The sequence below is a fragment of the Camellia sinensis genome, chromosome 2 (genome assembly GCF_055761805.1).
Source record: "Camellia sinensis isolate YWXY chromosome 2, ASM5576180v1, whole genome shotgun sequence".
In the NCBI taxonomy this organism is placed as follows: Eukaryota; Viridiplantae; Streptophyta; class Magnoliopsida; order Ericales; family Theaceae; genus Camellia; species Camellia sinensis.
In genome coordinates this window covers 170371219-170383571 of record NC_138962.1, presented here as the reverse complement: position 1 = coordinate 170383571, position 12353 = coordinate 170371219, and the positions used below count along the sequence as shown (strand labels likewise).

Here is a 12353-nt window from a genome sequence, read left to right as displayed (position 1 = left end):
ATATGCCATCTTGTTTGATGTGTAACCAATATCATACTGATTACTTGATGCTTGGCGAATATTATCAGTTTGAGGATTTTCAAATGAAGTGGGCTTTTGAAAGACTGCAACGGTATCAAAAAAGGTTCTGCATGTTCAATGATGACATGCAGGTGAAGAATATAATAAGACAAAGTACTTTAAGATTGTTAAGGGTGACTCTATTATAATGACATTTTTGTCGCTTGTCATCATGTTGTATAGGGAACTGCTGGTGTTGCACTGGCAGGACTGCTTGGAAGCGTAAGGGCATAAGGTCGAGCATTGACTGACTATGTGAACCAGAAGATAGTTGTAGTTGGAGCTGGAAGGTACTGACGAAGTTCAACTGTAATGGCTGTACTCCTGGTTTGATTGTTACTTTTTTATGGTTTAGGGTGGTTGGTAATATCAGCTGTGAGTTGCATCTTCTTATTCTTTTTTCTGTCTTTCAGTGCAGGGCTTGATGTTTTTAACATGGCTACAAAGGCTGTTTCAAGAATGGCAGGAGCTGAAGCAAGTCCTCAGTTTTTCCTACTTGATAAAGATGTGTGGTTCTACAGCTATTGCTTGCTCTCTAACTTTTTTGTTCCTAATGTCAATTACCGTATTAGCCTTTATTATGTGTTATTGGGTATTTATCTTCTAATAAAATGTGGAGAACATATGTTTGTACATATTTGTAAAGAAGGAGATTTTTTGATTTTTTTTTTTAGTGTTATCAACTGAATTTCACCTTTTTTTCAAAGTAATGATAATCAATTACTTATCTGCATGTAACTGAATGAATAGTGGGAATGAATCTGCATTGGATTGAGAAGAAAAACTCATAATATGGCAATCTGAACTTTGTTGTTTCATTTACATTTTCGGGGAATCATCCATTTGACTTTTGGTTCATCTTTTTTTGAGAAGTACTGCTTTAAATGCAGGGTCTCATTACAACGGAAAGGGAGGGTGCTGATCCAGCAGCTACACCATTTGCTAAAACCCCTGGGGAGATCAAGGGTTTGGGGCTTAGGGAGGGAGCAAATCTCGTTGAAGTGGTAAATCTTACTGGAGTGTTTTTTGGCAGCTTATGTTGATGCAGGGCTGATATAGATTGATATTGTGTGGAAAAGAAACCTTTGGTTGTTTAGCTTGCTTCTTGGGTACATGCAATTGTCTCAAGGATATTTGATGTTATCATTCAAAACATTGTGTATGCTTTCATAATTTAGAAAAACTAATTGCGGGGAATGGATTTTGTTTAGGTTAAAAGAGTGAAGCCTCATGTGCTTCTTGGTTTGTCTGGAGTTGGCGGTATCTTCAATGAGCAGGTGGGTAGCCCCTTAAGTTTGCTTTGTTCTTTATTACTTTCAAATGAAGCATAATGAACCAGTGAAGTTGGCTTAGTTTTATTTGGAAGGCATGTTGTTCTGTACTATTTATTTGGTTAGTTGTTGATAAATGGTATTAGTTGCGGAAAATACATTAACATTCCCCCTCCGAAACTCCTTTGCTTTGCAAGTTTGTTTGTTCTTGTTTCCTAGATGTAGGCAATACCTTTTAGAGATGGTCTTCATTAACCCTTTTATCATTTTACTTTTTCCCAACTTCTGCTAAATAATCCAATTCTTACAAAAAAAAACTTACAATTATTTATTATTAGGATAAAGGAGCATACCTCATCAAGATGTCATTTGCTGTTATCACTATTAGTTAAACCCACTTGGCTCAACTCAACAAAGACCTAATTTCAACCTCTTGGAATTGACTACATGAATATTTTCCCAAAATGCTCTCTATAGAGCAATTCCTCAGTTAAATCCATGGCAATTACATTCTTTCTTACTGCATCAACCCTCGTTGTTTTTAACTATCCTCTTGTGTTTAACGACACTTTGTTTACTCTATTTTTATGGGTGTTTTTTCCTTAATTTACTAATCCTTTCATGCACAAATTTGGCCTTTTTCATAATTAAATTACCATTACTGTATAGGTAGATCTCGTTTTGAAATACCTATTACTTGATAAGTAACTATGGCTGGTTATGTTTGAAAAACCATTCGCCACTTAGTGTCTAGCTGCAAGGCACTAAGCACAACAATGGCAAAGTGTATCCTCTTTTTGAGCTTGGTAAAGGGTATGTCTTCTTTGATAAATCAAGTGCTTTAGGCCATGCGAGAGTCAGATTTCCCTAAACCTGCCATTTTTGCAATGTCAAATCTGACGGTGAATGGTTTGTCTTTCAAGCCCTCTAAATTATCTGTATTTTATTGTGGAATGCACTATTTCTCTATTGAACATTGTCTTTCCATGTTAACTGGAACAGCTGAATGCACTGCTGTTGATGCTTTCAATCATGCTGGAGAAAATATAGTTTTTGCAAGCGGGAGCCCTTTCAAAAATGTTGACCTTGGTATGGTTTCTTTATATTGGTGCTAATTGTTGTGGAGTCTTTTTGCACAGTATCAATAAATTAATTGGTCTCACTCTGCTCTCTCATTATGTAGCCAATGCAACCAACAGTTTTGTAGTTTCTATATACCTGTTGTCACGCCCCACTTTTTATATCAACAGATACCATTATCAAATCTTAATTATAACACAATTTCAGAGATCATGTGCAGAAATTTAATACATTAACGAGTACTATCATTAAAGGTTCTCTCATTCGAATATGAAATGAATGCAACATGAGATAAAAATAAATAAATTGTCCGTAGGCTTACATCTTTTAAATTAAAAGAAAGGGTTAAACCATTTTACATCAATGGCATTCTGCCTACAAATAAAAGGCCCCGTGGCCAACACATAAAGAAGATCCACGATCTTGAAATCCTTCTCAACGTTCACCTGAAAAAGGATTACCAACGTGGGATGAACATAAAGTCCAGTAGGGATCCCAATATGATCCTAAACAATAACAACATACAGATAGTTATGATCATGAATGCTTTAAATCATATCATATTCATAATGTGACGGTTTATACAGAAATATACTTATATAGGAACTTTTCTCCAAATCATTCATTTCGTTCAACAGCATAAGCATTTTACTTTTCTTTCTTCATGTTACCTTTTTCAAAATTCATATGACAATAACAAGTTCCTGAAAACAATTTCACAAAGCCTATTACGTTTTCTCCCACTTTCAGGACGTACACCTGATTTGCCTTTTTGAAACATGTTCACAAGTATCCGATGTCCTTCACATTATTCACAATCTCAATACAGTACTTACGTCCGTTTCCAACACGAATCTGTTTCCAACACATTTATGTCTTTACATATATACATTCAGTACAAAGGGAAAATAACAAAGAACCAACAACTATCTACTCAACAAATGAGGCAACTCGGCCTTCCAGAACCATAACCATCATAACCCATAATATACACAAATATACTGAGACAATAATGATAAACAAGTTCCGCTCTACCTACCTTAAGCACGGTAAGCCAAGGATACACATTTCCATAACAAAATGCCAAGTCAAGAATACACATTTCCATAACAAAATGCCAAGTCAAGAATACACATTTCCATAACAAAATGCCAAGCCAAGGATACACCTTTCCATAACGAAATGCCAATTTACCTGGCACCGGCTGGAAAGTAATGGTACCTCTGCCAAGTTCTCCAAGCGCTAGCTGGAAGGTATTGGTACCTCTCATTCTAAGCGCGGCCAATTCTCCAGGCGCTAGCTGGAAGGTAATGGTACCTCTCATTCGAAGCGCAAGCACATTCCCAACTGTCTCAACATACTAGAATGCATAATAACACAAGTGTAATACATACATGATATTATTCAACACAACAATGACATCCTCTACCGATGACCAAGGACAAAACCTCTAAGTAAAGGTATTAAATACTCGCAGGACAACAATCCATAATACATACACGATATTCTTCAACACAACAATGTCATCCTCCACCGATGACCAATGACAAAACCTCTAAGTAAAGGTATTAAATACTCGTGGGACAACAATCCAATTCTCGCAAGACTTTCAGTCCAATAAAAGTGATAATATCTAAAGGTTTCAAAATCTGACCTCAAGTTCATTATTAATTTATAAAGGGTGATGACTTCATTTTCTTTCAAAAAGACCACTTGTTCTTTATTTTCCAATCTACACAACTCCAACCGTTTTCTAAGAATTCATTCTCGTCATTTTACAAAACCAAAACCAAATCCATCCTCTTTATTTTACAAAACCAATTCCATTGGTATCAAAACCATAACTCAACTCAACTTCACGTGATTAGACTAAAATAATACCAACACCGTGGTTACTTCTCCTTTTATTTTCTTTTGAAATAAACACAATTATACAACCCATATTAGTAAAATATAAAGATTATTCAACTTCCTTCCTTTTAAATCCATTATATCAATAATATTAAATTAGGGCTTTCCTCCCTCTCTTTACAAACATAATAAATCATTTCCCAAATAACCCAATAACAAACAACTTAACAACTCCAATCACAAATATCAAACTCTAGATCCCTTTTCCTGGTTTTCAAGAAAATCCATAATAAATATGATTTTTATGCAATAAAATCTACCACTTATCTATCTATAGACGAAGTATTGGAAAGGAGCAAAGAAATCCCTATCTCTTGATGTGAAGAGATGACAACCCAAAATTCATCGGCGACGAAACCACGAACTATTCTGACCAAAAGGAAGCCCTTGACGAGATCTACAATCTTTCTCAAAGGACCATGGTGAAAAGATTACTCTAAGTGAGTAGATCTAGAGATCTAGGTGCGAAAAGTCAAGTTTTAGAGAGAGAAGAGAGAAATCACGGTTTAAGATGAAAAGAGGAGAAAAAGTAATGAGAGGAAAGTGGTTTGGGTCTATTTATAGTAGTAGAAAATTTCCCTAAAGTCAAATAAAAAGGGCAAGTCCAAAACCCCCAAAAGTAAGGCCCATTCGAACCCCAAAATTCTGAAAAAAGAACACGCAGGGGTCGACCCTTCAGGCAGAGGTGTCAACCCTTCAGGTAGAAAAGACAATCTGACAGCAAGCAAGGGGGGTCGACCCTTAGACAGGAAGGGTGACACTAATTTACAGCTACTAACACACAGATTCTGCAATATACAAGGGTCGACGCTTCCCAAACTGGTGTTGACCCTTAAGGCCAACAACAAAAGGCAAGTGTCGACACCACCAAGATTGGTGTCGACCCCCGAACAAGATTTCTAAGTTCCTAAACAACTTTTCAACGTAAGCAAGCGTGAACCAACAATCCCAACAAGTTTAAATCGATTTTCACTCACCCAAAACCAAGTTACAACGACACCAAAGATCCCCAAAATAAAATAAAGGATTCAAATACACTTCCCAAATGTTTTAAAAGAGTACAAATGCTAGACCTGTCTTACTTAGTGTGGTGTTCAATTACTCTGACCTTTGCCAATCATATACTTGTTGTCAGGGAATGGAAAAGTGGGTCATGTAAATCAAGCAAATAACATGTATCTATTTCTTGGGTTAGTGCTAATGTTCACGTCACTGATATATTGTGCTTAGTTTTTTATGACTACTATCGTAAACCTTTTTGACTTGATTCAGGATTGGGATGGGAGCTCCTCTCAGGTGCTCATTTGATTTCAGATGGAATGTCGCAAGCAATTTCTAAATGGTATATATTACACAATTTGACAGCTTCATTCTTTGTTCTAACATAGCCTTTTATGGATTAGTGTCGTGCTCATCCATTCTTATTGGATTGTTAACTGTGCCCTCATTAAATGAGGTGGCACTTGTTACTGTCATCATGTGTGTTGCCATATCTATAGTGTTGTAAGTGAGTCATGTGAAGTAAAGAATAAAGTAAGACCTGTCAAAATTTAATGTATAAAGAGAATTGTATTATTGATTGATTTCAGTTTGTATACAATGACTCTCCTATATATAGAAGAGAAAAACATATTTACCAACCACACTCAACTCTCACCTAACACACTCACATCTACCTACCACACTCAACTCTCACCTAACACACTCAACTCTACCTACCACACTTACAGCCCCCCTCAAACTCAAGGAGGATAGAAACTAACCAACTTGAGTTTGGAGAGAGTAACAAAACAGGAAAGTAAACTGATAAATAAAATAAAACAGGATAGGAGACACGGTATGGTCGTGTCAGACCGATGTAGCAGACAGTTTATGGGGTCATGTCGGACCGTTGTAGCAGACAGTTTACAGGGTCATGTCGGACCGTTGTAGCAGACACTGTGTGGTTGTGTCAGACCGATGTAGAAGACAGTTTATGGGGTCATGTCGGACCGATGTAGAAGACAGTTTATGGGGTCTTGCTAGACCCTTGTAGAAACTAACCGGAATCAATGTCGGGACAGTTTACAGAGTCTTGTCGGACCCTTTGAAGGAGCGAACCGGAATCAATGTCGGGACAGTTTACTGAGTCTTGTCGGACCCTTGAAGGAGCTAACCGGAATCAATGTCGGGACAGTTTACAGAGTCTTGTCGGACCCCTGAAGGAGCTAACCGGAATCAGTGTCGGGACAGTTTACAGAGTCTTGTCGGACCCATGAAGGAGCTAACCGGAATCAATGTCGGGACAGTTTACAGAGTCTTGTCGGACCCTTAAAAAGTCGCACCCTCAAAAGGTGTGCCCAATTTTTCAAAAGGCGTGCCATCAAAAGGCGTGCCCAATCCATAAAAAGGCGTGCCATCAAAAGGCGAGCCCAAGTCATAAAAAGATGTGCCGGACATGATGGCGAGGCACGTGAGTGCCTTGGCTGGCGCGCCCGTTTGTCGTCTGGCGTCAAGTGGCGCGCGATACGCGTGGCTGCCCCGGCTATTTAACCAAGACGGAGGCGGAGGCCGAGGCAGAGGCTGAGACAAGAAACTGAGAAAAAACTCTGAAAAACAAACTCTTCGTTGTCGGAGAGAGAAACTCGGTAATATTCTGTAACACGCTGTTGCCCAGAAAATGGCTTCGTCGTCCCGCGGTCTGCTCACCCTCTTTCCCGACCTCAACGAGTCAACAAGAGAGAGAACTGGTGCGGTGGCACTGGAACCTCAACCAAGTGCCCCGGAGTTTGCTCCGTTGAACTTTCCGATGCGGTCTGTGGAGCAAAGAATGGCAGTGCAGTCGGATGTGGAAGTCAATCAGTATACATTGAAGTCATGTATGGAAACCATGACTGCGGTTACAAACTTGTCGAACCGGCTGCAGAGTAGGGCAAATGAGGTGCAGTAGTTAAACTCCCAGCTGGCTCTGCTCCAACGCATGTATAAGGATGCGCGAGCAGAGATAAGTGTGCTAAAGGCGGAAAATAAGGAGCTGAAGCGGAAGGCTACCGTGATGTTCCGTTTTGGAGGTCCGCCATATTCTGCAGTGGAGGAGCAGGGAGTAGTGATCATGCCCAGTGGAGTGGGAAACACGGAGGCAACACCGGCAAGGGCCGCCCAAGACGGAGGCAAGAAGAAAAGACCGGCGGCAGAGTAGAGAAGGGAAAAGAAAAATCCCACTGTGCCGATTTGTGTTGGTTTTTTTTTTTGTTTTGTTTTGTTTTTGTTTTGTTTTTTGTTTTGTTTTTGTTTTTGTTTTTGTTTTGTTTTTTTTTTTTTTTTGGTGTAAAATGGTGATCGGGGTGAGCCCCGACATGAATAAAATGAGTTTGGTGTGCAGTTCGTCTTCTTCCTCTGTTTTTGTTTTTTTTTTTGTTTTTGTTTTGTTTTTTTTTTTTTTTTTTTTTTTGTTGTTGATAGTGTTTGGTGTAAAAATAAAAATAAAAGGAAAGAAAACAAGAGATAAAGAAAATAGATAAATATTGGTAGATGGATTAGATGAAAAACATCAGTGTAGGAAATGAAATAAAATAAAAGAAAGAGTTGAAAAAGCAGAGGTGGGTGGTATTTTGTTAAAGAAAAGAAGAGGGGGGGAATAATATAAAAATAAAAAGAAACGAAAAGAGGGGGACAAAAGTTGGGCGGTGGGAGAAGCAAAACAATAAATAAATAAATAAAAAGAAAAAAATGGGTTGAAGAAGCTGAGCAACGGAAAAGAGGAGAGGAAAAGGAAGTGGAGTGTCAGATCCACTCACTTGTTTTTTTTTTTTTGTGTGTGTTTTTGCTTTGAAACAAACATGGCTCTCATAGAGAGAGAGAAAGAGAAAACTAGCAGTATCCAGCAGTAGCAGATTAGATAAAGAAGGCAAACACATCCAATGTCCGTTGTCAGACAACAGGAATATAAGACACGGCATGAAAGATGCTCCGTAATACAGGAAGTGGGGGATGAGATGGACTTCAATCTTTCGGAACTGTAAGAGGCCTCGCTTGATGACGTGCTCTCTTGCTGGATACGCCTCAACTCATCATAAGCCCATTCAAGACCGGGGCAATAATGGAGTGGCGGATGTTTCAGGATCATCAACCACGGCGTCCCACCGGAGTTGATGGCGTCGTTTGTAATGATCGCCGATGACCTGCGATTTTGGACGCCGATCACGAGGTTGAGATTTTCCGGCGAGGAAAAGAAGCAGAAGCTTCCGAGATCGCAGGATTCGCCTCTGATGGTGACGACGTAGGCGAATCGGACGGCGATGATGAGAACACCGAAGACAAAGAGTCGAACCAGAATGTTCCTCAGTAAGCTTGGCTTAGACTCCATAGCTCTCTGTATATACTAAATCTAGAGAGAGGGATTGCACTGACTGTTGAGAGAGAGATGTGGAATTTGTGGCAGCGGAGTGAAGGTATGTGTGGAGGTCCGGCGGGCGGCCAAGGTAAGGCTGCCACCCGCCGGTGAAGCAGAATTATTAGCTTCTTAACCTTGCTCTGATACCATGTCAAAATTTAATGTATAAAGAGAATTGTATTATTGATTGATTTCAGTTTGTATACAATGACTCTCCTATATATAGAAGAGAAAAACATATTTACCAACCACACTCAACTCTCACCTAACACACTTACATCTACCTACCACACTCAACTCTCACCTAACACACTCAACTCTACCTACCACACTTACAAGACCATATGTTCGTTTGGTGTGTCGGGTCTAAAAGAGTCCTTTTGAGTGCTATAAAAAGAGTGTTGGGGCTAGAGGTGCATCCATCTCCGGCCAGACTTGTATTCTGTAATTATTGGTTTATACTCGCTTATTTATTGTTGATTAAATTATATAGTTATTGGTTCAATTTTTGATAGAGGAGGAAAAATGTTTGCATGGTGTTGAACCCAGTATCAGCTAACTTTTGCTAATATATTTTTTCTCTGTAGCCTTGCTTCATATATTACAAACAAAGAGATTCAGAGTGCTATTTTGTATCCTCCTACGAGAAGGTATTGTTGTTCTTAGCTCCATTGGAACATTAAAATTTTCATATATATATTTGTAAGTCACTTGTAAACTAGCTCACTAGGAAGCACGGATCACCTTTTCATACATAGTTAGAAATCAATTCGACACTAGCTCACTAGGAAGCATGGATACTGATACTGATACGGATACAGACAAGGACACGAAACATGACAATTTCAAAAAAATCAGAACACAGACACGGTCACACGGTGAGAATACGACCAAAAAATATAATTGTTTTATATATTTTTGTTTTCTATGTACGTAAATATTACATTCACAAACAACTAAAATTAATAAAAACCAACACTAATTTGACATATATATATATAAAGAAATACTAAATGTAAATTATCCATAGACTAGATATATTTTTGCGTTAGGCTCCAAAGATCATTAGAAGCCAATTTCTCAATTTTGCACTTGTGGTTAGATCTGTATTGCGTTGTCGATAGTTTGATATGAGTTCTTTATCTATATTTTAAAATTCAACTCCCACGTTTCCAACTTCCAAGGATTATAATATAACCCCCAAAATTAGCTTTAAAAATTAAATTAAAACCTTGGGTGTCCCTGTTGTGTTGTCTGAAAAAATTATTATAAAAATGGACACGTCATGTGGCATATCCCATATGTGTCCCCACCACATCCCTATCCCTGTCCATGTCCCGTACATATCTAACACGGCTATTGCACCTGTTTTGATGTGTCAGTGCTTCATAGCTAGCTCATATACTTGTATTTTCTTCTAGTGGGTAAGGTTCAACCTATTACCTACGGAAAGTCGTTCTCTTGTCAATAGGTTTTGGATATAGCTTGTTAAAGCACGATCAATAATCACTAATCAGGTTAGTTTGCATTATGCAAAAACGACATACCCACTGATATTGGATCTGACTCTGACCTTGTGGAGTGTGTGAACCTCAAAGCCTTTTCAAATTGTTTTGACTGTATGGCTAATACTACAATCAAGTTTCCTTTTCTCTTTATTTAAAGTATCCATAATTAACAAATCAGACCTCTGATTTCATGGGTTGGATGATTGGATCTACTCATTAATATATCCCTGAATTGGATCTACTCATCATATATCCCTAACCAGGTCTTGTAAAATTTGCAAAGAAAATATTTCTCCATTTGGGGACTTCCTATGAATGAATTAGTAAAATAAAGGTAAAGTAACCTCTACTAATTTGTTTTTGCTATGACCTACTTATGATTGCAGTATTTGAGATATAACAGCAGAGGTTGGAGCTGTTGTTGTTCGAGCAGCAGTTGCCGAAGAACTGGCAGAAGGACGCTGTGATGTGGGACCCAAAGAGCTCAGGTAGATGTCAAAAGTATGGATAGTTCTCGACTTTCTTACAAGAAAAATGCGTCTCTTTTTTGCAAAAATAGCCATGACATGACACACACAAGCACATCTGGACGAGAAAAAGAAGCTTTAATATTTGACAATGAAAGCAACCTCACATTTAACCTTAAAATGAACCAATTCAGAAATACTGAACTCAACTCAACTAAGCGAGTTAGTTATTCAGTTATTCTCATTGTTAATCAGGGACAGCGCTACGCTATAGAGTATGGGGTTAATTGACCCCATCTGCCAATTTTGAAAATTTGCTTAAAAATATATTTTAAATATTTATTTTGTCTATTTGCACCGATTACTTTGTTGGTTGCATCAATACATTTGTTTGTTGCAAACCCCAAGAGATTGGCTCGGTGGCAAGGTCTTGGATTTTGGGAATGTGCCCCTCCAAGATTCAAGAATCGAAACCTCTTGAATAATGCTTTATGAATCAATTGGCATACTAATTAGTATACTAACGGATGATGTGTCAGAATTTTATAGGCTTTAGGTCTTTATAATTTATATAATGGGTGGGGTTGTAATTTTTAAATGACAATGTCATAACTATGTTGGTACACTAATTTAGTATACTAATTGATGCGTATAGCACCACCGAAACCTCTTAAGTGCTAGCCATTCCTTGGGGCTTGGTACACTTGCGGGAAACTCCTTGCCGAGCGCTTGTGCAATCCTGGGGTTTAGTTGGATTTTGATCCAGACACCCCAGTGCTAATAAAATAAAATACATTTGTTTGTTGCACCCATAGGTCGCACCACATACATTGGTATGAGTCAATTGACACCACTAAAATTAAAAAATCACTGAAAAAAATTATATATATATATATCATATATGGATAATATTGACCTTATTAACTTATAAAAAAAAGACCTTATTGCACTTAGCATAGAGTATCATACCTTTAAATTTTTTTTAGGTCATCTATATATTTGTTCAAGTCCCAAAGATGACTAGATTTCTCTAAGTTCAAAAACGAATTCAGTGAGTCCACTCCACCAATCACCAAATATCCTTCAAATTTCTCCAACCAAAGTAAGGAAATTCATTGAGAGGAACTGTAGAAATTTTTGTAATTACATTTTTTTTAACAAAAAGAATAGTATGAATGCACTAAAATTTATAGAAAACAAATGTTATATATAATATTGATAAGAGTGAAAAATATTCCTTATAGAATTTGTAGAACTTAATCATTGATTCCTGGAGCCGCCACTGTTGTTAATAATCTATGGCTTTTCTCATTTTGGATGCAGGAGGAGACACTGGAATATGTCAAACGCAACATGTTGTATCTAGTTTACAGCCCTCTTGTTCATGAGAAATAAAGTTCCGACCATCTCTCTGTGTGTGCGCGCGGGCGTGGGAAGGATATTTTTCTTCAGACACCGTCCCAACGTTCTACAGCCATTCATGATGCAACTGTAGTTTTGATGCCTAGAGTAGTAATATGGGTGAAAGAACAGAACTGGAGAGACAAGGCTCGTATAAGTTGAAAAATAATGCCACTGCAGTTTTAATTAAGTCCTTTTGTATAAATCTGCTTATTGATGTAATGAACATCATGTAAAATGTCTCTTTTTTAGTTTTTTCAAAAACTTATTGATGTTTCATGTA

At 37.9% G+C, this 12353-nt stretch overlaps 1 protein-coding gene across 1 annotated transcript in view; it reads left to right on the top strand.

The window, feature by feature from the left end:
• LOC114298960 (NAD-dependent malic enzyme 59 kDa isoform, mitochondrial) overlaps window positions 1-12353 on the top strand; it is a 17883-nt gene extending 5530 nt beyond the window's left edge. Inside the window, 12 exon segments of the mRNA XM_082916122.1 lie at window positions 69-152; window positions 244-350; window positions 474-567; window positions 951-1064; window positions 1272-1341; window positions 2169-2240; window positions 2334-2420; window positions 5458-5516; window positions 5609-5664; window positions 9282-9344; window positions 10589-10703; window positions 11993-12353. Coding sequence (XP_082772248.1) covers window positions 69-152; window positions 244-350; window positions 474-567; window positions 951-1064; window positions 1272-1341; window positions 2169-2240; window positions 2334-2420; window positions 5458-5516; window positions 5609-5664; window positions 9282-9344; window positions 10589-10703; window positions 11993-12064 — 993 coding nt within the window. The 3' untranslated portion in view covers window positions 12065-12353.